This window comes from Lepidothrix coronata, unplaced genomic scaffold (genome assembly GCF_001604755.1).
Source record: "Lepidothrix coronata isolate B3197 unplaced genomic scaffold, Lepidothrix_coronata-1.0 Scaffold1, whole genome shotgun sequence".
Lineage (NCBI taxonomy): Eukaryota > Metazoa > Chordata > Aves > Passeriformes > Pipridae > Lepidothrix > Lepidothrix coronata.
Genome location: NW_016690181.1, coordinates 9,324,205 through 9,350,290, shown reverse-complemented (window position 1 = coordinate 9,350,290; position 26,086 = coordinate 9,324,205). Strand labels below are relative to the sequence as shown.

Below are 26,086 nucleotides of genomic sequence, written 5' to 3'. Positions count from 1 at the left end.
TGGTTTTTTGAGAGAAAAATGAGGGGAGTACTAATATGTAAAAATTATATCTCAGTTATCTATCAGAAATAATGGTTGTTGTAATTCTTTTTAGCCTCAAATTCTCCAGTATTTCTTAGTGCCCAGGGTCTGACACTAAAAGCAAAATTTAAACTATCTCTTTGTCTTTGAAGTTCGGGCAGTACAGACAGTGAAGAAAGTACAGATTCTGAAGAAGAGGATGGAACGAAACAAGACTTGTTTGAGTCGCACACCAATACAGAAGACAAAATGGAAGTAGACTTAAGTGAACGTACGTAGCTTTTTTCCCTACTGCTTTGGTTATAGGAAATTGTTAGATCTAGCAGACTGATGTTGTAGGATTTTTCTCGTTTACTGTTTTTATTCCAACTGTCTTAAAGTAGTCTTTTCCACTCACAACAGAGCATGCAAATGTTGGGAAGTTCGAATTCCTTACACGTCTTGAATTACTTTTTGTTTCTAAAATTCATATTATCACTCTTCAAGAGGGGAAAAAAAGGAGGAGTATCAGAAAGGGAAGGACTAACTGTACTCAGTTATAAATATTGAATGCCTGCAAAACTAATAGGTTGTTAATCTCCAAACCTGAAAGATGGTATTTTTACTGGAAGCCTTTCAGACCAACTTTTCATCTAACAATGCTCTTTTGAAAGACTTCCTACAGAAGCTAAGTGAATTTGCATTGTTCTGTTTTCATGTGCGAACAAACGGTGCGCATCAGGAGACTATCATGTGAAATCTTAACTGATGTAATTGGTTGAAAAGTTTTCACATTCAAGTCAAGATTAAACTGGCTTTAGTTAAATTGGCAATGTCTATAGGTAAAAGCCCTGTGTTTATCTAGACTGTAAGGAATTAAATTAAAATAGAAGGAAAAGTTAAGGGTTTTCTTTTCTTTTGTCAGATTGGTGTCGTTGGCATCTGTGTGTCAAACAAGTTTTGATCCATGTGGGTCTCCTCCCATATCTGCCTGGGTTGGAATTTCTAATTGCTAGTCAGAGCTTCCTTTTCAGCCTGTTTTTTTGTATGTAAGTGTTAATGAAAAACATGTTTCCCTTGGGTAGGTGAAGTATTTTGAATTGACCTATCCTAAATTAGATGCTATTAAGTCACAATTACTCCAAAATTTAGAATACCAATAAATATTTTAAGTTGTAAAAAGCCTTAAACTTTTCTGAAACTTAGCAGTGGTGTTAGTGCATGAGAAATTATTTAAAGAAATTGAAAAAGGGATGAAAACTCTTAAGATTTTCATTATTATAGAAATAAGTTCTGAAAACTGTTAACAAATGTTGATGCTAATTTAAAGAATAAAGTGGAATTATACTTGTGATCTAGTATGATTTATTAGTTTTGTTCTTCAGATAGACATAGCCTTTTTTTGGCAGAGTACTCTTGAGTTACTGATCTTAAAATTCTGCCTTACTAGCAGAATTTTCCTTTTAGGGAATACATCCATTTTTTAACAGGATATAGAAGATTTTTCTGCATGTGCTTTGAAGTCTCGTTAGGAATTTTGCTTTCTCTTTTTGGAATGTGCATAGAGAGAATCAGTGTGTTAGGCATATGTGCATTCATGTTCTTTATTTAAATTTTTTTCCTAATGAACTTCTTGGTGGTTTTTCAGCACCTAACTGGTCAGCGAACTTTGATGTACCCATGGAGACTGCACATGCTGCCAGTCTGGATTCTGTTGGGTCTGGTGTGTGGAGTACTGAAGCACCTATGCCAGCAAAAGAAACTGGCTGGGCTTCATTTTCTGACTTCACATCCTCTTTGAGGTAAGAAAGTTAGTTATTCAGAGTAAGTTTGGTTTCCTTGGGGTGTCCATCTCTACACCAGCCTGTGTTAGTGAAGTTCTGGTGGAATACGAAGTGTATGGAAAGTGTCCAAACGGTCCCATGTGTTCTAACAGCGTATCTTTGTATGATCTACTTCATTGCAGGCTTTTCTAGAACGAGTGGATACTAATGTCATTGTTTTAAAGGGGTTTTATGAACATTTGTGTCCTTTAATATTGGTTTCTGACCAAAATTTGGACTGTAATATTTTTAATTGCTTATTTTTTAGTGTAGACTGAACTCAGTGAAGGGTTGAACGTGAACTGTTGAATGTAAAGGTCACAAAATGTCTATGATGATTTCGTTCTATGGATGTTATAAAACAAATAGGTTGGGTTTTTTGTTTGGTTTGTTAGGGGTTTTCTGGTTTTTTTGTTTGTTTGTTTTGGCAACTCATGTAGTTGTGCAGCTCTAATAACTAGGTTAGGCAGTTCTGCACTATTTTGAGAACACTTGAGATAACGCTGTTCTGTCTTTGATGGGACTCTACACAGAAAGTAACTGAAGTCTTGTGTATGTACCTAATCACATAGATGTAAATCTTGAGTTGCCAAATATTAGCAATCAAGAACTGATTCCTTCTCGAATCAAAAGACTTTACTTTTATACATCTGGCTTTTGGTTTTTCTCTCTGGGCATTAAAACAGCTCAGATATAAAAGTTTGACTTTTTTTCAATGTGAAACAGTGCATTGTTTCATGCTTGAGGCGGGTAAATTGATAACCAAATTAAGGGTTTAGAAATGAAGACTTGGTGTTGCCACATTACTGGATAGAAAAGCCATTATTCTGTAAATGGTGAGAAGTTTTTCAAGTGGCCAAATCTTGTCTTTTGAGTTTCTTCAGAATGAAAAACTTGTAGCTATACTGCATGTACAATTAAGTGGTGAAATCACTTTTGTAGTGGATGATGACTACATTGGCAGTCTCAGAGAACCATCTTTCAAGTTGCGAAGAGTGCATTTAGAAAACTAACCAAATCAAACAAGTCAGAATAAAATGACCATCAAACATCCTCAGCTCAATCCTGCTGGATTTTGCAATACTGAACTTCTGTTTAGCATGTCTTTCCAAGACTCCTACGAACTTGCTGTCTTTAGGTTTTGCTAGGGGTCTAGTGAACTTTATAGTGAGCTTTGATAGAGAACTAATACTGTTTTAAGAACACTTCGTTCTGCTGTTCAGAAATGTTTCTAAAGCTTTTTTTACTGTATTTGAAGCTCAAAAGATTCCTTAAGAAGTAATTCTCCTGTGGAAATGGAAACAAACACAGATCCAGGTGATCCCTTGAGTGCAAATGTAACTGCTCTTGCAACACAGCTAGAGAGTAAGTATACTGCATTCACAAATGCTTGATTGTAGGAGTTGTACCTGAGAAAGATCTTCCTGAACTTTAAAATTTTAGATTTCCAGAGACCTCTTTTTTGGTTCTGCTGCTGTTCTGCCAGGTAATGAAAATGACTTTTCAAAAAATTTCTGAACTATTTACAATAGTTTCCAATTCAAAGCGTGAGCCAGTGTTACTGTTACCTCTGAAAAGCCTGCACATCATGAACAGAAAAGCCTTGCAGAAACCAAGTGTTAGAGAATCCTCTCATCAGTGCTTAGCTGAGCTGATGCCCAAGAAGAGTGGTAGCTTCCAGTCTTGTCCAATGTTACAACAGGCCAGTAGCCTCAGTGTGTTCAGATTTCTCCTTCCTACTCATTCCTTTCCAAGCCACGTTCATTATGCACGCACTGATTTTTTACTCTACATGTATGAACTGGTTAAAGGACAAAAATATTTTAATGAACTTTTTTTATGTATATCACTAACAGACAGAGCAAGAAGTGCAGATAAGTTCATGGAGACTGGACTTCCCAAAGGCTTGTCTGCACTCAGAAACTAGTGTCAAATTTAAACTGTGTGGACTTGAGTTGTGAATTTGGCTGTACAGAAACATAATTCTTCACTGTAATCCTATTTAAGTCTTGTTTAGGCAAACTTGTAGTAATTGTCAGTCTAAATCACTAAGTGGCCTGTAAAATGAAAAAAGAAGTAACAGACTGTGGCTTTTTCTTAAGCCATCTGTAAGTAGTACTTATGAGCTCTCTATATCATCTGTGTGGCACTTGCAAAAAAAGGTGACTCTCTCTGCAAGGAAGAATTCAAGAAGTGTACAAAACTGCAAAAATATTGTTCTGGTTATATTGGCTTATATGCTTGCTCATGAAATACAAACATAACCAACCATGTACTAAATTACTTCTGTTTTTACTTCTAGCCCCAGGAAGTGTTGCTATGGAGGCCAGCTCAGATGGAGAGGATGATGTAGAAAATGCAGATAAGGTAACAGAAACAGTCATGAATGGCAGCATGAAGGAGACACTGAGCCTAACTGTAGATGCTAAAACTGAAACGGCTGTTTTCAAAAGGTAACAATACCTATTTATTGTCTTCCCACCTTGTAAAGTAGACACTGTTGATGGAATACTGTCATTAAAAAGAGTTCTTTTAAGTGATAATTCCTGAGGCTTTAACTAGAAACTATTCAATATAATTGTTTTGAAATTTTACTTCTACTTAGTTACTGTAACATACGACTTCACTTATCAAGCCTTAGTTTCAGTGGCAGGTTATTAGTGGAAGACTGAATCAACTTTTGACCCTGGTGCACATTATTGTGCAATTTTCCTATACAGTTCTTTTAACATACGGTTAATTGCACATCAAAACGAAGCTTTTTAAATTTTGCACAGAACTCTTAGATTTGGATTGGAATTTCATTCTTCTCATCCAGAAGGATGGAGGACAGAAGTGGAAGGCCAGCCAGGCACTGCTCTTGAGAGCAGCTTGTCAGACACTTGGGGTGATCACTGTTGGTGGTATGCACGAGGTGTTAAATCTGTTCTGGGCTACAACGACACATGGAATTCTAGAATAACCAGAAGAGAAACTCCTTAATTTTAGTGTCTTCTGATACGAAGTGCGTGATTTAAGAATAACTGTCTTACAATATGGTTAAATTCTATATTATATATATCAACATTTTGATCCTTTTACGAGAATAAAGCACATTTCAGTTTTGTCTACTTAATCCCATCTACTAAGATCTTGTGATCTTAGATTTAGTGATCAAATGTTTTTTATTTAGTAGCAAATATTTATGTAGGGAAACAGACTACAAACAGTCTGACCTGCAAAAATTTTGCCTTCATTAATTGAAGCTGGTATGTCCTGCCTCCACCCTGATCTTAACAAATTGGAACATAGTACTAGCATTTTGGCCTGCAACCCTCTTCTCATTGTTAGAATAGCTTCCTAGTATCTGTCCCTATTCTAGCTTTAAATATTGAAAAGAAATTGTCTATATGTCTTGGAAGTTGCTTAAAAAAACCACTAAACTCAGTTGATTTCAGTAGAAAAAGCTTTTCCAGTGTTAGTCCTTAGCACTGCCTGTCAATTAAATTAATTTTACTTTGTCCTGCTAGTGATAGTAGATAATTCCTGAACCATCCAAAATGAATAGAACTTGAAACATAGCAGCTTTCAGTCACTCTTGCTTCCATCCCTTTGATTGTCTGATTGACTTAAATTCTGATGTTTTTCAGTATAGAGGAGGGAGCATTTTTAACTGTACAGTCCTTATAAATCAAATGGCATTGATAGAGGAATTGAACCGAAACAGTTTAGAGAAGTATTGGGACAGCGCACAGACTGATGTGACATGCCTTGCTGATTTAGTAAATTATGCATCTGCTCTCCAGTTTATTCTGTCTTTTGGAGAGTGTTTTTATATGGTCTTCACTCTTAGATGTTTTCAATTTGATTTAGTTATCCATGGTGTCTTTAAACTTCTCCTTAAACTGCTTTAGCTCATGTGCACTTTGAAGTTCTGTGACTTCTTATACTGATGCAAAAAGTAACATAAGGAGGCAGTATGTGGTGGCAGTTCCTGCCTACCTTCATGGAATTATCTGCTTGAACCATAGTTAAAAGGACATAAAGGTGCAAAGGGAGGCGATATTATAAAATTACCCAGGTCAGAAGGGACCTTGAAAGATTATCTGGGTGGGAAGGGGAGCCCAGATAATATTATCTGGCACTCTGTCCAATTGCATCTTGAAAACTTCTAGCAATGGGGACTCTGGGATCTTGATTTGGAAAGGAAATGTTAAAGAAACGTAGAAGGAGGCTCAAAGATGAGGTCTAAACTATAGAGACTGTTCTACTCTGATAGAGAAGTGTGGCCTCATACTGAGTCAGTGCTCAAGTGGCTCTTTTTTAAATCACCTTGCTAGGAAAAAGTCTAGATTAAGGGACAATTAGAGTAGCGAGAGGAGGTCCTATTCTGGCCTGTTTACCTTGCAAAGTGGATGCTTCCAGACTTCAGCTTCATCTAGATTTCTGTCAGTAGAAAATTTATGATGTTGAAGTCAATGTTGAGGGGAGGAGGAGCATTATAAGCACAGTAGTTAATTTGTGGAAAGCTGCAAAGGACAAAAATGTGATTTGTGAACTTAGTTCAGAATAGAGAATGAGAAGGAAGAATGCTAGAAGAGACTACCTCTTTAGAAAATAAAAAAATTAGGACTCCCCTTGTGATGGTGACAAGTATTTTGTTTGGAATTAATACAAAGAGTATCAAGGCAAATGAGATGGGAAGATTAGATGGGGAAATTTGATGAGATATTGCAATACAAAAGACAGTATTTTTGCAGGCTCTGCAGGTAGAAGGAGGAAAGGGAAGGATTCATTGAAATTTAAAGGATCCATGGAAAACTGTGAGAATAGGAGGAAAACCAGCAGAGGAGATTGGCATTTCTTGCATAAATAGATTTGTTGTCACAGAGGTATAAGATTGATGTTTGTGTCTACTTCAGAGCTACTTTATAACTATCTCTTGCAGGTATATATGGTCAAATTTCTATTTTAGTGCACTCATAATGGTGTGACTGCGGTGGAAGAGGGTGGAATAGAGAGGCAGAAAAGCTTTGGTTTTGAGGCAAAACAGAAGATTTGTTTGCTAATGACTTTTGAGGCTGCCTGGTTACATGGTAATGTCTTATATAGTGTGAGTGTACTGCTTTTTCACCGAACTTTGATTTTTGTCTCCAAGAGGAAATTTGTGAAATAGATTGGGCTGCAGTCTTAGTACCATGTAACCCATATATCGTATTCACTGTGGAGTTACTAGGGAGTTTAAGATGTAAGATGGTAATAATTCTGCTGATGTGTTTCATGGACAGATTTTATTAATGCCAGTTTCTGAGGGAATCTTGAATTTCTTTTATACTTTCTTCCATTTTTGCATACTTCTGGCTTCAGAGTGTTGAAATCCTATCGGTATGTATAGTAAAGGATCGTGACTGTGATTTGTTATCACTTCAGGCATCACACACATTCCTTATTTCCTTTCTGATCTTATTTGCAATCACTGTATTCCCTGCCCTTTTATCCAGTCAAATTTTAATGGATGTAAACACCAGTGCATCATTAGGTGTTTGTAAAGTCTAGAGCCATGTGCTTGACCTTCATGTTGCAATCATAACTTAAAATCCATTTGCATGTGAAATACAGACCCGTCTCTGTTTTCTCCTGTTGCCTGAAATTCCCTATAAGTAAACTTAAAAAGTAAACAAATTAAATAACTTTTTTTTCTTTTTTCTTTAAGTGAGGAAGGAAAATTGTCTACCTCGCAGGATCCTTCTTGTAAATATGTAGTAGAAGAGAATACAGAGGTTGCAGAAGAGGTCCCTTCAGCTCTTCAGCCTACTAACAGCAGTCCAGAACAGAGGTAACTGCATTCAAGGATACTTTCAATCCTCTAAATAGCAGTTTGTTTGTTTTTTCTAATAGGATTGGTCTAAAGAGATTGAGTTTAGCTCAGTCTAAATGTACGCTTGCATCTATTTTATTAAATTCTCACAAGTTATATTTTCTGTTGATTCTAAGACTCTTGAGTCATCAAAATGTATTTGTCTTGCAAGGAGTCGTAAATATCCACAATTATGTTTTGTGACAATGTTATCAAGTTAGAGTAGTGAATTGATATGCAGAACTCTACTACATGTTCTGATTATACTGTATGCAGACTAAAAAAAGATGTAAGCATGTTTGAAAAATTTAGATTCTGTTTTTATAGACTTGTTTGTGAGCTAGTATGTAACTAGCTCCTTTCTACTAACTTTCTGCTCTGCATAAATCTTGAACTTGATCAAGAAGTGAATTCTAATCAGAAAAAAACCCAACCCTGTATACTTAAAGTGGGAAACCGGAAAATTCTTTCACAGCCTCTTCTGGAGGTACTGTCTTTATCAAGACTACTTTTTAATGCTGATAAGTATTAAATTATAGGGAAGAAGTCTTTGGGTACTAGGTGATTTTGCCTTTTAAGCAAAGATGCCTGTCTAAACCAACAGAGGGCTCTCAGAGCTAGCAGTTTGTTGGATTGCTTTTGGCTTGCAGGAAGTCTCAAGGAACCCCTTTCATTGAATCCAGCTGGCTTCAGCAAAGCTCAGTACTTTCTCTAAAGGTGGCTGTCGCAGTAGATCCTCGTAAGCACAATATAAATATCAAACACAGTTGTGCTTTTGGGGCTCCATGTATGTATGACTAGTGGAAGGCGTCCCCTAGCTAGGTCTCTGGCTGGTGGCTGGCAAGAGTAATCTCTGCTAGGAGCCCTTACTGTCATGGACCAGTGACTGCCATGCAGACTGTCACACTTCCTGTCCATGCAGCACTTATTTCTTACCTTCCAGGTTTCTCTAAAGTGTTTGATTTTGTCTAGTGCTGTCTCTTCTCTAATGTGTACATATGTTTTTTAAAAAGTGTTTTTATAGCTTAGCAGCCAAAGACTTAGCTAGGGGGCTCCTGCTGGTCACGTGCATGTAGAGCACGGACCCCAGAGTGGCTTCTCTGTGATGTCCACCATCAGAGAACAGGAGTTACAGGTAACTTTTCTCCTCTGTAGTTTCAAGCACTATTTGCATTCTTTTAGGGAATCTTCAAATGTATTCCGTAGACTTGCACTGAATGAAAGTTAAAATTTTTTGCCTTTGTTGCTTGCATATTTTTAATGTTCTCATACACTGATTTGATCTTTGTGCTAGTCCAGAGCAATTGAGCCCATGTTTACACTAATAAACTTCTTTATCTAGAAATATATATACTGTTATTGTTTTCACTTTTGTGGGTTTGCTCCTTTTTTTCCTTCATACTTCCTGAACTTTTCGTCCTAATGGACTGACATTCAAAGTGTTTGTAAAATGGATGTTTGTAGATTAGATTAGTAACTAAAGCAGTTTTTAGTCTTAGCTGCTTACTTTCCAGTGCAACCTTAAATACTCCTGGTATCACATTTTGCCCTACAGAATAAGATTTGGATAAGTATCAGAAATGTGCTTTTTATTAGTGATTCTCTCAGAGATATCTCCTCTCTAGAGATTACTTTGTATCCCTGTTAATGAAGATCAAACACTTCAGTGGTGTGCTCGGTTAATTGAGTGCTGTGCTTAATTAGGCAATAAAGACTCCAGAAATGCTGGACTGCAGAAGATAAATGGGATTAGGATGTTATTAGCACATGTTTCCTCTCTTCAGTTCATGAGTTATGCTACACATGATCTGGGATTGCTTTTTGGTTTCGTTTTTATTGTATCTGCCTGAATTTGTTTTGAACCTGTCTTGTATACTTACATCATTTTTTGGCCTCTTAGGACTGATCAACACACCCATTTAGGAGAGGCATCCGTTAATGGCCCTGTATGATATGTGATGTCTGCTACCTTGGCTGAAGAGGAAGAACTGATGTCCAGGTGTTTAAGTATTTCTTGAGGATTTCATCTAGACCCTGTTGAAGCCAGTCACTGCTGCACTAATTTCGCAAGGAATCAGGACCAGCAACATTTATATTCTAGATTTTAAGACATTGTACAGAAATTCATAAGTGTAAAAATATTGCACATTGAAAAATACCAATAATTTTTGCGTATGTTTATATTGTATTGTTCTAAATAACGGGGGGCCTGTGAAATAAGATCTTGCTACCCATGTAATGACAGTAGTGTTACTATAGTTAAAATGGCTGTAAGAATAGTTTTATAAAAAAAGTGAATACAAAAATCTAATGTATTTGAGACATAACTATTTGACGATTAGTGTGACCAAAGTATTTAGCAGTTTTCTTACATTTTTCACCTTGTAAAAAAGAAAAAGAAAATTCATGTTTTTTCTGAAACTGAAATGCCCTATAAATGTTATTTTGGTTGTTTTAGCTTACAAAAGTGATTTAAATAAGAATTTTTTGGTGTTCAACATTTTACAACAGGTTTTTTAATTGGTAATTGTTTTCTGTATTGTTCAAAACAGATCAAAAAATGTAAGTCTATTGGTAGAGATTTTAAGTATTTATTGCAACAGCTTAGTTGACAAATTGATGTTACTGTAAAGCCATATGTTCTGTTAAGTCTAGTTTGCTTGAAACAATACCTTACAGGTGAAACACTAGAATATTTGGAGTGCACATGGCTTGTTGTGTTTAAGTGGTTCACCTGCCTTTTAAACAGTTCACCAAGATTTAGTTTCAATACCAAGCATTATACAATGGAACATTTCAGAACAATCTGCGTATTTAAAACGCTATAATCCTTTTAGACAAGTCAAGTAAATGAAATGCCCGTGCTGCTAATGTAATTACAGTACATGCATTTTAAAAGTAAATAGTGTTTTTAATACAAATTTTGGCAGCAGAGCATGTTAATTGTTAATTTCACTGTACTGATCTGTGTGAGGCTTTCATTTGTATGTTCTAAACCAGTTTTTTCACAGCTGGTTTGTGTATATATATAGTGATTATGGAAACTAATTCTGTGTAATTTATAATTTTCTATGTCAGTGTAAAATTCCAACAGCCTTCTCAAACAAACAGAAGCAATATACTGTATATTGCCACATTGTCTGGTGAAAGGGTTAAAATACTCCTGCACTTTTAGATGCAAATCCATTTTTGTTTCTGTAATATTCATTTATTTTTTACATCATTTGTTTTCCTGACCAGTATTTAAAGCCAAAATGATACTCTAAACGATGGCCAATGATTTATTTTAGAAGGCGTCCCAAGCAACGTGCCTAAACATTACATTGCATACAGAAATAAAAAAACCCACATGTATGTCATTGCCCTTATTGCTTTCTCGCTTGGATTTTCTGCAAAGTTCAGTGCACTCGTCGTTGGAAATTCTTACAAACTGATCACTTGTGTGAAAATTGAGGGCCAAACCCCACATTATCATAGGTGGACTTGGTAGCTATGGTTGCCCTTTTATCTGTACTTTATTGATGGAATCCAGTTAGTTTCTAAGTTGTTTCTTCTTCAGTTCGGAATTACTTCCAGATCAGCTTGACCAAAATCATTTTGTATGTTAGCTCTAAGGTTGGCAGCTGTCCTGTTGTCACCTTCTGATCTGTTACTGAACAAGCAGTTTAGGAAACAAAACTGCTCACTTCAACACATCAATTGCAGTCAAGTGGAAATGCCAAATACAGGCTAGCAACAGGTTGGTTGATGTAAGTTTGATGCTTTTAAGGAGTAAAACTTCTGTACTTTCCAATGGAGCTATTTGTCCCTTGCTAACAAGTTGATTTATCTAGCTCTACCTAGCCATGAAAACTGGAGAACACAGTAGTTGAAATTGTATTTCAGCCCTGTTTCCTGCAGTTGTCTTCTAGTGTTTGTCCTTCTGTTAGTCAGCTGTCATACCAGTCCACTATCCAGTTCATACTGAGCTCAAAAATTGAAAAAGAGGAATATTTTGTGTTCCACTCCATTTCTGATGAGTAATATGAGTTGAGTGGAGATGTGGGAAGTGGTGAGTGGAATTCACCCTTCATTGTAGTTTGCTGTCTAACTAAAGGGTGCATTAGAGACAAACTAGGCTGGCTTACCTAAAGCTGATTTGAGGGTTCTTCCTTACTGTTGCATTTATTGTTTATTTTAACAGCTTCCGTGGGAGGTGAGATTTGATGTAGTGTGAGCTTGTTTTGAGGAGGTGTAGGGTGCGTTTTACCCACTAACTGTATTGGTTGTACAAGGAATCCTGAACATGAAGGGAAAGCTTTGGAGGTGTGTTTGGCGGGGGGGGGGATTTGTGGGTGTGTGTACATACACATGCACCCTTTTGCCATCTTTTATCAATGCTGCTGTTGATATGCTGCTCACGTGGCCTTACGGATGTTTGAGCGTACTGGAATCCTTCTGAAAGGCTGTTACCCAACCTGTTTAATCAAGTTTGACTTGCATGCAATGGAATTTGAGTCTTCTTTATGTAAAGGTATTTTAGTGCATTTGCAACATGGACTAAAGTGTAATACCTTCATACAGGTTTGAGTTCCTACAGTGTATTTAGCAGCAGTTGATGTGAATTAAGTTTATTTTGAAGGGCTTGGACACTGCCACATTCCACAGTGCTCTTCAAAATGGCTGAAAGCGCAGTCACTTAAAACTGAGGAATAGTGATGTCAGTTGATATCAAAGGGCAGTGGATTTAACCCTCAGGACCTCTCTGGTAAAAGACTTCCACTCAAGCAGGAGTGTGTTTTGAAAGTGGCTAGACCAGTAATATATGCAGTAGCTCATTGTCTCTTCACACCTGCCAGAGTGGATGAATCATGCCTTCTTGACCAGCTAAGCATTATTTTTAAGTGTAAGCCCTGTACTAGATTTATAGCAAGATTATTCTATTTAAGTAAAAGCATAAGCCATCATCTAGACTAGCATTGCTATTAATTAAGCAAGCATTCCCCCGTTCAGTGAGTTGACAGGCAGTCACTGAAAAGACAGCAGGGTAGTTAAAACAATTTCATTATGTCATTGCACATGCAATCCAGTGTGACCATGCTCTTGAGTGAAGTCTACATTTTTGCACCAATTGAGCCTTGTATCTACCTCTTGAAAACAGTGAGTTCTGTATTGTCATCCACATACTTCTGTGGAAACTTACTGTGACATTCATTCTTTGTGTGTGAAATCCACTGAGGAGTTATAAAAGATTTGTGAGGAAGATGAATCAGGTTGTTGCTGTCATTCATTATAAACTTACCTTCCTGTTTAAATTAGCATTAATATCCTTGGAGATTATTTTGTTTTGTGACATACGTCTTATACAGTTATATCAGGAAGTATTTACTGTATATAACTGGCTCTATTAATAGACTTAATCACTTCTGACTGTCTCAGAATAAATAGTGCTCTCTCGAGTGTAGTATAAGTGTTTTGAGTTTCATTATAAAAGTGTCTTGATTGTTTCCCAAACCATGATGGAAAATAGCAGTTATTGCAGCAGCAACATGCCTTTTTTGGTAATGTTTTTAATGTTTATCTTTTAGGTTTTGCATTTTACTTGCTAACAGGTAAGGATTTGGCATCCTTCTGTTCCATTATGGTTTGAATATATATGGTTACAGCATGGAGGGAGACTAAGGCAATAAAATTTAAAAACAATATATGCTCAGCGTAAAAACAGAGGTAGCTTCCTGTCTGCTTTAGCTAGGACAGTGCACAAAATTTTTTGGACTTGCTCAGACCTTGCTTGGCTGTTTGTTTCAAATTGTTCCAAGCGTGTGCTTTACCCTGTGTTTAGTCTTGGTTAATGACTTGTGTGTAATCACACTTCTCCTGATGATATTGCAGGGAAATCTGTGCTGCTTATTCTTCTGCCACGAGCTGAAGCAATAACGAGACCTGAACTTTACCTTCTGTTTTGCTAGTAGTATCTTTCAGAATGTCTGTGTTAGACGAGTCTGGCCTTAGTGTTTGCGTTTTTTTGATTGGAGAGGGGAACTTCTTGCATCCTTTTATCTTCTCTAAATCAGTAAGTACCTTACAAAATGAGGTAGGATTCCCTTTAGTTTATCTTTCTGGCCATTGCTTAAATGCTGTAATTCAGATTCTAGGGCGTTCTTCAGAAGGGGCATTCTCCCTTCTCGTTCTGAATCTCAGAGCTGTGTGTGATGTGAATGCTTTCCTGTGATCTGTGTTCCCTGTGTCTCAAAACATGAATTCTGAAGACTGTAATTTAGGCCATGATTGTCTGTTGGCATACAGCCATCCAGAGTAAGAAAACTAAATCTTGCCTAACTGTGGCTGAGTAGATTTTGTCACTCGTGTCTCATGAGGTTCAGCTTGCCCATTTGCACAGGGAAGGTTTATCTGTTTGTCTCATTGCTTTGATCTGTGGATGATAATTAGGTAGATTGATGATTTATTCTAAAGGGAGGCATACTTCATTTTTCCAGATGGAATCAGGACCTGTTACGTATCTGTTGGGTCTGGTTTTGAACTCCACTGTTTGCTACTCTTCCTATCTTTTTTAACTGGTGGGGTGCTTCCATTCCCCTCTTCTTTGCACCAATTAGCTGTCTAAGGTTGTCACAGTTTCACCTTGGGTAATACACTAACCTGGTTCTTTTGCCAGGACACTGCATACATTCCAAATAAAACCTGCTTTTCCTTACACCAAACAGAATTAAGTGTTGGGAAAATCCTTCTTTGCAATATTTTCCAATGAAAGATACAAAGAGTTGACTGTCTTCTACTGGTTATTTTATCAGACAGAGGCACAAGTTTGCAAAGATAAGCCAATTGATTCTGCTAAAACTCAAGCGACCTTGTTACTTTTGTTGTTGGGAGTTCTCCACAGCACCTTTCCTCCTATATCTTTATAGAAATAGTTGTTCTTAATGCTGTACTTGTTAAAAAGGGTCGTTCTTCTGTAGTCAGTGCTAAACTATCCTGATGTGCGCTTTCAGGTGAGCAGGGCTCTGCTTTGGAGTGAGCCATGTTGAGAGAGTGCATATTGATGAGAAAAGGTAGTGATCAGGAACTGCAAGATATTCATGGGACTGTGGGGTGCTGTTGTTTCTCTGTAGTCCCTTCAGAATGAAGTAGCTTGAAAAGCTAGAAGGGCTGAGGAAGTGTGCCACTTTTCTTTTGAATGCTGGTACCGCGCGTCTGGGTGGGTGACTTCCTAATAACTAAATTGTTTCAAGTGTTAGTTACATGATTCATGTGTAATTCATAGTGGTTGCTGTGTCCAAGCACTTAACACAATCTTTAACTAAATTATAAATTATATGGATTCCCACCTGTGTGCATACATATCAGTGTATAGGATATATTCTCTTAACATGGCTAGCTGCAGTGCCTGTGGGGCTTTTCCTCAGTGCACTGAATTGTAGAATATCAGGAAGAAGAAAGAGATACTTTTGCTTATGGTACAGCCCATTCTGAAGCATTTCAGGCTCCTGTCTCTGCAAGTGTAGACACTTGTCAGTGGCCTCTGGCCAGGGTGAGTGTATCTTGATGGAAACCAGTTTGCCTTTGGTTTCTGAGGCAAACTTAGCTTTTGTCAGATGATTTCTCTGATTTTCTCATAGTCCAGCTACTTGATATATCAAGCCTTTTTGCTAACATGTTTATGGCTTCCCAGGCAAGAATTTATATTTGTCATCATTGAATCACTGCTGTCCAGTCCACCCAAAAACATAAACCAAAGTGTAAGCTTGTACTGGTGCCGTTAATCTGTTCTGCATACTACATTAAATTCTTTCTGATAAAGTGGTGAGGTCCATCTGCTTCAGCAACTGTCACCAGTACTGTCATCGAGAACACTCACAGGTTGACTGCAGCTTTGCATCTGGTGTTGCCCAAGTGTAAACCATTGTAACACCCTGGTTGAGAAAGGTAGGGTCTCTTGGCTGTGGTGGAACAAGCCTTCAGCTGCTCTAAGGAGTGGCCTAATGCATCCAGAAAACAGTCCAAAGGAAATAAATTCACCTGAGTGGTTACCTGTTATTCTTTAGGAGCTTCCTGGTCTCTGCTGGAGGAGCAAGTTGCCCTTGTTTTTGCATTAAGTTCGGAGAACAGTGACTATAGATGTGCATGCAGGACCTGTCGCCAGCCATCCCAGTGTCACCTGAACAGGCTGCACCTGCACAGAAAGGGTTTTGCAGATGACCCAGCTCTGAAGGGAGTGTTCTTTGTATGGTAAGGTATATCCAAGTGGGAGTCTTCAGTTGTGATCTGGAATGGAGTGACTCAGAAAAGGACTTCCATTGTAAAACTAGGCTCAGGTCAGTGGTTATGTTCAGCTGTGATTTGCACATGTGGGTGCTTGGTGCTCTTCCATTTGAGCTATTCTCCAACATCCTTTTCTGTCATATGAGGAAATATGGACTATGTGCTAAATGACTAACCTGTTCCTTCAGTGAGAGGAGTAGCTGCTACTTCCAAATGCGTTTTTGTGCCAAGTGTTTGGAAAGGAATAAAGAAAGCGATGTTGGGGTAGTGTATAGAAACTAGATTACCTAGTTACACTGGAACATATTTATTAGGAGCAAGAAATTCTTCATGTTCACAAATATGCAAAAAGGTTATGGGTAGATGAAAAATAATCACTTGCAAGTATCAGAATACTGGCTTGAAAGAAAGCAGGTAAATGATGAAATTAAGCTTTGAAGGCAGGGGAAGGCAATTGGAAGTTCTTAAGCAAGCTCTTAATTTCTTCTTAGTCACTGCAGCACTTCAGTGAGCTAGAAGAAGGTTAAGTCTTTCCAGTGGACTGCTGTAAACAAGAACCTCTGAATGGCCTTGTGCTCCTGGGACAATTCTTTCCATAGTTTCATGGCCATGATGGCTGTGTCAGGTTATTCATGAGGGGAAAGGATTTAAGTTGTGAGTTGCAATAGAAGAAGCAAATACACATGATGGAATCCTCTGAATATGAAGTTTGTTAATATGAAGTCAGAATTTATACTGATGGTGTGGACTGAGTATTACATACTGAAATCTGACCCTTTAGAATGTGAAGATTCAGAAGCTCAAATGATTGAAGCTGCTAGACAAAAATTATAAGGTTATTAGTTTTCTATTAACATCAGTTGTCTTAAGAAACATTCCTCTGTCTAGACTTGTTAGGAGGACTGTGGAGTTAGTCTTCATTTACACATAAAAGATATGACTGACAATACTGCATGTTTGAAAAAGTAATTAGTTAATTTTAAAGATCATTTTTGAGACTACCATAACACCCAACCATGTGTATTTTCAAGGTATTCCACAGGCTCTTATCTGACTGTAGGACTTAATATGGCCTCTGGACTTCTGATTTGCTCGAGTTTTGATCTAGACTAGTATTTCTCTCCTTGAATACTGCCACTTTTGACAATCTTCACTGTATGAATCACTATATGATTTCATAACAGAAAAGCTTTTTTGACCTCGGAGCACAAAGGGTAATGGTGCAAGAATAACTTTTTTTATAAGCAATGTATGGCCTTGATGTGCGCTACAAACATCTAAGAATGTCTTAGAAACTCAAAAATAAGCATAAGCTTTTCTATTAGCTACAGCTTTTCTGTTGAGTAGAAATAAAGGGAACAAGGCTTACTGCTAAGCTGACATGCGTTTATTAGACCTTCAGCTTGCTGAATATATGTGTAAGGATCACTCTGCCTTACTGCTGCCACAGCAGCTTCTGTAGTGGCTGAGGGTGGAATCAATGAAATACTGCAGTAACTGTACTGCAGTGTAGTACTTGAACTTTGAAACAAACCACTCTTACTCTAAGAAGCGATGAGGGAGCACAATCTATATCAATACTGCCTAATACTCTTCATTTTAAGTGGCCTCCATCCTTTTTGTCCAAGTTCTTTATCAGGATAATTTCTTTCAGAAATAAAGGAAACGTAACAGTGCTAGAGATGAGATTTTTTTTTTCCTATGGTCAAGAGATGACATTAACAAACAGGGTGACAGATAAATGCTTGAAGCTTTTGAATTATTTTACAGTACAAGAAGCTCTTGCTTGCTATGCATTAAGAATCCTGCCAGCCTTGCATTTGGCAGTCTCTCTTGATGTCTTATGGAAGATTTCATAGAACTAAGATTTGGGACTGTGCAAAGATAGAATGAACTGCAAAAATCACATACTCAAGACATAGGTGTTTATTAAGTAAAAGTTCCTTTTTCATAGAAGTTAGAAGTTAAATAGAGATGAAGGCTGATAAGTAAAAGCACATATGTCTAAAGCTGTAAGAGGTAATTAAAAACACCTCTGCAAATCTGTGTAACAAAGACTAGAATTTCACTTCATTCCTACTGCTATTGCTTTTTTACAGTAATTGGCCTCTTACTGGTGAATGTTAGTTATATTAGTTGACAGCTTTTAATAAATGTGGATAAAGTAACTTACTAGAGGCAATCAAAAAAGCACACTGATTTAGTAGTCTCGTTTGTAACTGATAAAGGTGTAAAATTCAGAAATGCCACATATTATATAAATCAAGGCAATAGATCTAACTGAAATAAAAAAAACTTTCCCCATATCTGAAGAGTTAAATGATGCAGAAAAAAGATTTTACATCTTCTGTCTTAGCTTAGTAGGTACCAGTACTGCAAATCAGATTTTTGAAAAAACAAAGATTAAGTAAATCACCACATCTACAGTATGATTAACCACACTTACTTAGCTTTTCTTTGGGTATCACTTAGCATACTGCAGTTTTAATTGTTTTGTTGGCCACAACAAGGAACTAGATCAGAACAGCTTCGTTTATTTCTAGTAGTAATGTGAAATATAAATAACTTCAAAGCACTGGTTCTGAAGTCGTTTAGCACCCCAAAACTCATCTAATGCTGAGCTTTTAGATCCAAACTTCTTGTAGCCTAGTTTCCCTTGGTGTATTTGGTTGTGGTGTTTTATGTTTTTGGTTGGTGTTTTTGTTTGTTTGTTTGTTTGTTTGTTTGTTTTGCTTTTACCCTCTCTAACCCACTTGAGTGTGCTAGATCGGCTTGAACTCTGAGTCTGTCACATGCTGTGTGAATAGCTCAGTTTAACTTATTACAGCATAATTCCAGAACATCGATGCCTAAATTTTTGTTCTAGTTCTCCTCCCCCCACCACCACTGGCCCCCTGCTCCCTTCCTTGCTCACTTCTCGAGAACTGACCAAACGGTAAAAACCCAAATAAGATTTATTTTTCCTCTCTGGGACAGTGAAGCCTACCTGTTCTAAGATTGCAAAAGGGCCTGTCTTGCTGCAAGAGAACAGTGCTGTCCTGGGCAGTGAGAAGAATCTTGCTCAAGATGATGCACAACACTGAAGGGGCAGCCAAGTCCCCAAATTTCCAGTCCCTATGTCTGTCCATGAGACTTTATTTGCAAGGTCCTCATGCCCTGCAGAAGTTGAGCCTTAGCAAAGTTCAATTGGCTTTGATAGTAGAAGGCAACACTTCAGAACCTTCTGAGCTGCACAGCCAAGTTGCATCATAATCAGAAGGGAAAACATGACCACTCACCCCATCCATGTAATTTTTTTCCCCACTATGCATTTCTACCCACTTTATAGGGGCTTAAAAGATTTTAAAGCATTTCCTATAATATATTTTACTACTGTCACTATCTTTAAAGGAAGACATTTGTTTAGTTAAAAGATACAAACTTATTTGTAACAGATTACAGCTGTTAAATAAAAATATGAATGCTTAAATGGGTTTGAGATTAAAGCTTTTGTTATTTTAATCAAGTTTTACAACTGTTTACAACTTCAGAGAATCAGCAGTAGTGGCATGTTCTCAGACAGCTGTTAATGTGATATTACAAGGCATAGCTCCCCTTTCAAAACTAGTAGAGGGATAAAATGCCCTTTTTGCACAGTTTGAGCACACACAATAAACAGCGCAGTATAACTCCTCAGTTGCACATTTACCACACTGCAATCACTAACATAAATCTGACTGAGTAGAAAGAATAAGGAAGAAAAGAATAAGGAAGGAAAAGCTGGACAATTTTATCTTACAAGAAAAGTTTTAAAATTCTTAATGAAGTACACCAGAATCATCATACTACTGCAGACTAACTCCATAATAAAAAAAAAATCATCAGTCTTGGCTGTAGTGCTGAAATACTGCCAGGGAATTTGTAATGCTCCCCATGCACTTAAAAATGTCTAACAAGTCATTAAACTGAGATTTAGTCAGAACTGGGCACTTTCTTATTGGTGAAACATTTGCTGCAGAAAACACATTTTAACAATGACCAGGATAACACTTTCTGTAATTGACTGGTATTGTATTGTTGGCATTAAGTCTAGCCTTATTAGTCTGTGTAAGACTAACTTGCATTTTTAGCATCTAAAAGCTGGATTGCCTGTACCCATCTGTTAGTACCTTCTCATATTTATTTAGTCTGAAAGAAGTGACTTAATTGTTTTTTATATTTGAGAAGGCAGCATTCCTGAGCTGTGCTAGGTAAATCTTAAGTGATACTCTAGAGGAATCTGCCTCTTCAGTGAGAGCAAGAAAGCCTAGGGAAATAGCTGGCACATGTAACCATGTAATTTCATTAACTAAAACTGAACTATATAGATAGTCCTTTAACAAAAACAGTTTGGCTTTTCTTTCCCTAGAATACTCCTTACTCCCATTCCTCCATCCTTGTGACAGAGTGACTTAGTGTCTGTGTTGCGGAATGCCAGGGAAAGGTCACCTTCAGAGTTATACTTTCAGATTTCTTGCTTACTAGTCAGAAGAACATTAAATACAAATAAAATTTGGGTGATGTTCTTTGACACTGAACAGCAATTACATAAGTAGCAGTGTGTTGCATTTCTTTCTCAGCCAGGTTAACTTGCCCCTTACTGCTCTGCTTACCTGTTAAACTGGTAAGCACCTTTGTAGGATAGTGAGGGCAAGAACCATAAAGCATTCCAACTGAGAAGGATAATGTGAAGAAGCAGAGAAGCAGTGACTAGAAAAGTTATAAGGAATTAAGTAACTGTCCTATGACATCTTAAAGTAGTACCAAACAAATCAAGTGCCTCAGATGCATAACAATTCTGAGCAGTAATTTAAAAAATCTGAATTTAAAAGTGTGTTCCATTTCTGTTGTTAGGATTGGCTTTACAGGGCACAGCCCCATTTGTAATACTGAATCTCAGAGTTGTGAGGCACTACTTTTCATGTTTGCCAAAAAGATCACATTTATCTACTTACTTTCTAATTTTATTCCTTAGTACAATCTATGCTTGCTTGTTATTAACATGAAAATAGACCCTATTTTTATGGTTTTTCACTCCTGTAGTACAAAGTAGCATTTATCATCTTGTAACAAAACCAGTTACTCTCCATTCTGCTCTGTATAGGCAGCACTGAAGTCAGAGGACTTCTTCCTTGTGTGACCCTCCTGAAGGCAGATTACAACAAGTACATTACTACATTAACTGATGGAGAGTATCCACCCAAAACCCCTGAGAGCAAACATAAGCAACTTATACTTTTTCCTGTCGTTGCCATCTCTCCTTTGGTTACAAACTGAATGTTTTCTCTTCTTAATCAGTCTCAATATTGGATTTTTTTGTGGTTGCATCATATTTGATCATACGCACTCTGTCTCTTTTCAATTGTAGTACATTTCTGTAACTGACTTCAAAGAGCATCTAAACCTGGGTCCTGACATCTTCAGTTGAAAAACATTCTCTTTAAGCTTATATGCCCAGTCATCCACAAGACTAGGAGCCCTAACTGTGCACCCTGGACAGGGTTTGTAAATATCTGAGTTGACCATGTTGGATAGAAAGAGTGAACTCTTTTTTAATGATGATGACGAGCTCTAAAACCAAATACAGAGTACTCTTGGGTATTCACCAGTAAAAGCTTGGGGCATTTTTTTAGAGATTTCACAGAGATAGATTACTGATTTTATGTGCCCAAGAAACAGGATGACTATTTCCTAAAATACAAGTTCTGCTGCCATTACAAAGGCATTGGGAACTTGTCAAGATATCTAAGCTGTCAAAAATGAAAAATCTCCAGAGTCTGTTTGGACTTGTCATGGTTTAACCCCAGATAGCAATTAAGTACCATGGAGCTGCTTGCTCACTTCCCCATTGACCCCAGGGGGGATGGGGAGGAGAATCAGAAAAAGAAAAGTAAAACTCATGGGTTGAGATAAGAACAGTTAATAATTGAAATAAAGTTAATAATAATAATAACAACAATAATAATAACTCTAATGACAAGGAAAAAGAGAGAGAGAGGAAAAAAACTCCCAAGAAACACAAGTGATGCACAGCACAATTACTCAGCCCTTGCTGACCGATGCCAATCCCGTCCCCCAGTTTATATACTGAGCCTGATGTTCTGTGGTAGGGAACATCCCTTTGGCCAGTTTGGATCAGCTGTCCTGGCCTCATGCTCCCACCCAGCATTTTGTGCATTTCCTCATTCACTGGCAGAACATGAGAAACTGAAAAGTCCTTGATTTAGAGTGAGCAGGACTTAGAAGCAACTAACATATCAGAGTGTCCTCAACAGTGTTCTCATCCTAAATCCAAAACACAGCACAGTATCAGCTGCTACGAAGAAAATTAACTCTATCCCAGCCAAAATCAGGACAGGTCCACTTTGGCTTCTCAGCAATGGGAAGACTGCTAACTAAGCCATTTAAAACTTAAATAATACTTTCTGTAATTTAGAAGCATAGGTAAAAGTGAGCCATATGATAACTGTCCTCTGAGCTCACAAACAAGTCACTCAGATCTTTTGAACAAGATACCATGAGGTTTATGTTGTCATCTGATAATATGGAAGTTAATACCTGCACTTCTAGATGTGATTTCAGATCTTTGATTTATACTGGATCTCTCAAAAAACCCAACAAAATTAAACCATTTGTGGTCTATCTGAGCAGAAACAACCCAAGAAATTGAAGCTGATAAAGAATTTGATGTTTTGATATGATATGGTAAGGATCAGGCTCCTGATTAACTTATTTTACAAATAAGCTAGTTTGTGAAACTTAAGACTCCCATGTGAAAGAGTGAGAGTACTGATATTACCAACATATTAACTATTGAGTCGGAACATAGTGGTGCATATAATGCATATGAGTAGTATCATGTCAAATTCCCAAATTATGAGGATATTTATGAGTATATCTGGAACTTAGTCTTAGAAAATGACGAATGATGAAAAAAAGTCATGACCTGAACATACTCTGAAATGGGATAAAAAGAAAAGAACTTGCAATCAGCTCGGGAACATTTTGAGTAATGGCTATAAACCTGAAATCTGAAGTAGAAAAAGTAAGATAAGTTGCTGTTAAAAAAAAAAAAAAAGAGTTCACCAGAGCTATTCAAGGAGTGAATGTTCCCTTTTTATTTTTATCAAGACATCTCTTTGTGTAAGTTGGTTTGTTTGCCTTTACTGATCCTGCAGTTATGTGATAGCTCTACATTTTTACACAGTCAATGAAGCTGTGAGCCATAAGGCCAAACATCAACTGAACATAGATCAGTAAATCGAAGCAGCTGGATAAAGCAAACTGAAAACTGTAGCAAACATATTAACACATGAAAGAGTTACTCCATTCAGCATAGGTAAAAACCTCAGCTGAAGAACTTGAGAACACTTTGTGTTTTTAGGAAAATGTACCCATTTGGACAGAGAACTTAGAAAGCTATGTGAATTGGAGGGGTCCAGTAAATGTCACTTGTAAGAATTATTGGTTAAATTTTGGTCTCTAATGCTTCATTTTCAGCCCCCTGATCCTTGTTAATTTAACCTTTACCTTTTTGGGTTGATAGAACAAATAAATATTGTTCTACTTACAGCTAAGAGTTTGTTTATGGTGCAAAAGCTTCTCTTCCTGATAATGATTCCTTGCAAATTTCCAAAACAAATACGAAATGGATCTTTTGACTCATCCATTTTATTGGGAAATACAGTGTGCAGTCTAAATTGGGTAAATGAATGTTCTGTTGCAAATAATCTAGGTTCTGTAGAAGGGAATATCAGACTATATGCAAATGATGGAAAATGCAGATTTGTTAATTTAACTGAAATCAGGTACTTATTTTAGAATAAGTGAATTGGAAATGCTTCATATCTTGTTCTCTACTATGCAGTTCTTTGTTTGAAAAAAGAAAATCAACTTTTTATCATCTATTGTAGTAAAACAATCTTTGATTCAATAATATTGGAAAGAACACCGATGCAGACAACAGACAAGTGATTTAAAACAGATGTGAAATTCCCTCTGTGTAGAAAATTATAGGCACTGGTGATGACATTAGATGCATATGACTAATCACAGTTAATGCTTGCTGTTGCCAATTAGCTTTATTAGCACAAGCAATTTGAACACAGCATGACATTACTTTAATTACTGTAAGCAGCTTGTTCATTTATTGAGTAGCATGCATTTAGAAAAGGGTTATTCTATCTGCAAATTAATCACAAACCTCTTTATCATGAGAAATTCAGGAACACTGAGGAGAAAAGACTTTACCATGCAAATAGAAAAAATGAGTGATAAAGTCTGGCAGTAATTTTAGTATTTTACTACTATTTTATTTTTTGATAAAAAGACAAAAGCTATTGTATGATTTCTGTCTGAAAGCTGGACATGAGTGAGACAAAATTACTACCATTAGAGATAAGGCAAGACATTATGACCATTAGGTGGTAGCAATGCAAAAAGAAATCTTGTGAAAGAGTACAGCAAAAATAAGGCTAAAGGTATCTAGGAAACAAAAAAACCCGAGACTCTAATCTGCACAAGAAACTTATTTTCTCCTTTTTATGTCATATGAAGATATGTTTGTTGGTCTGTGACGTAGGTAAAAATTTGCATATCAGACTACAATCTTCAACGGGTGGAGTATGCACAATTTCATTAGCAAAATGCAAAAAGAGTCATCTTGCAATTACGTTACTCAGAATCGCTATAGCAAATGAAACAGAGCTGCACTATGAGCTGATTGCATTTGCACCACCACACTGGTTCACAAAACTATTACAGAAATGAAAATCATGTTGACGTTTTAGAAACAAGAATTCAAAATAATATTTTTTTTTCCCTTTTGTAGTTTTCTCTTAAGACTTTATAATATCTCAGAAATTTATAGTTCTTAATTTGAAAAGTAACAGATTCAAGACAAAACTTACCTCTCCTATATTTACATCTGTAGATATTTTGAGCTTGAATCGGAAATAATATTCTCCATGTTTTACAATAACTATTTGCAATTTTTCTTTAAAACCTTCTGTTACAAATCCTGTTTTGGACAAGATATTTTCACTGTTCAAAGCTGAATTTTGAGAGGTCTTAAAGAAAGTCCTTAGCAGATGTTGACTTCTGTGCTGTTGTTATTCTTCTGTTCATCAACAGTTCTTGTAGAAGCAGTACTGCTAAAGAAAGTAGTGAGCCTGTGGCTTATGCTGTGTGGGCTTCTGTGGCACAGGCACGTCTCATAATCAGCTGTGGACTCTGCTATATGCAGGCTGCTGGTGAATTCCTGCTGTGGGATGAAAACAGAGTAAGTTAGTACAGGCCAGCAAGGCTAATAAGCTGGCTTGCCCTTGGTGGCATAAACCAGGTAAGGCTAGTGAGACACTGGGAAACGTTGCACTGAGATGTGGAAGTGTCAGTCTGGATGGAGCTTTGAGCTCCATCTGATCTAGTGGGAGATGTCCATGCCCATGACTGGGGGGTTGGAGCAATGTGTTTATTAAAGGTCCCTTCCAACCCAAACCATTCTGTGATTGTGTGTGTCGCTTTCATCCTGCAGTGATGTGGAGGAACTCCTCAGGACCCACTGTCTCCTTCTGCATGGAAGTGGTGAAATCACCATCCCTGGAAGTGTTCAAAAAATGTGTGAACGTGGCAGTTGGTGACCTGGTTTAGCAGGGAACATGGATGTGCTGGGTTAATGGCTGGACTGTGTGATCTTGGACACTTTTTCCTACCTGAGTGATTCTATGATTCTAAGTACAATGTTGCATAAAGGAAGGTTGGGTGACTTATGCTTTGGTTTTCCTGTGGTCTGTGTCCACAAACCTCCTGTGAATTGTCCTTAAAATGAGAGCATACATTCAGACTGTGTTTTCCACTGCATCAGCTCCATGTCTGCTTTCAGTCCCGGGACATCTGCAACTCAGAATTTCCACTGACTTCTGACAAAACTGAATTTGCCAGCCCAAGTTTCTTTTCAGTAATGTCAATGGTTTTATTACACTTGGATGAACATTTAACTCTGATGATATACCTGTGTTCACAGAAGAACTTTGCTGGTAGAGCACTCAGACTGTGTATGCTGCTACCCTTTGTTATAAACCATTAGACTAATCAGATGATTCTCAGCCTAAAGGATCTACCCTTTAAGCCATCAATAGAAAGGAAATGATCA

At 37.3% G+C, this 26,086-nt stretch overlaps 1 protein-coding gene across 9 annotated transcripts in view; it reads left to right on the top strand.

Moving 5' to 3' along the window:
- PPP6R3 (protein phosphatase 6 regulatory subunit 3) overlaps window positions 1-13,102 on the top strand; it is a 56,923-nt gene extending 43,821 nt beyond the window's left edge. For 4 of the 9 annotated variants that reach the window (XM_017810149.1, XM_017810185.1, XM_017810176.1 and 1 more), the window contains 7 exons: window positions 174-292; window positions 1,649-1,802; window positions 3,082-3,188; window positions 4,126-4,276; window positions 7,170-7,187; window positions 7,516-7,638; window positions 9,560-9,965. In XM_017810149.1, the coding sequence (XP_017665638.1) occupies window positions 174-292; window positions 1,649-1,802; window positions 3,082-3,188; window positions 4,126-4,276; window positions 7,170-7,187; window positions 7,516-7,638; window positions 9,560-9,611 (724 nt within the window). In that variant the 3' untranslated portion in view covers window positions 9,612-9,965. Of the gene's footprint in view, window positions 1-173; window positions 293-1,648; window positions 1,803-3,081; window positions 3,189-4,125; window positions 4,277-7,169; window positions 7,188-7,515; window positions 7,639-9,559 lie in introns of all 9 variants that reach the window. The other 5 variants (XM_017810194.1, XM_017810203.1, XM_017810167.1 and 2 more) reach the window with 3 other exon arrangements.
- Window positions 13,103-26,086: the final 12,984 nt, after the last annotated feature.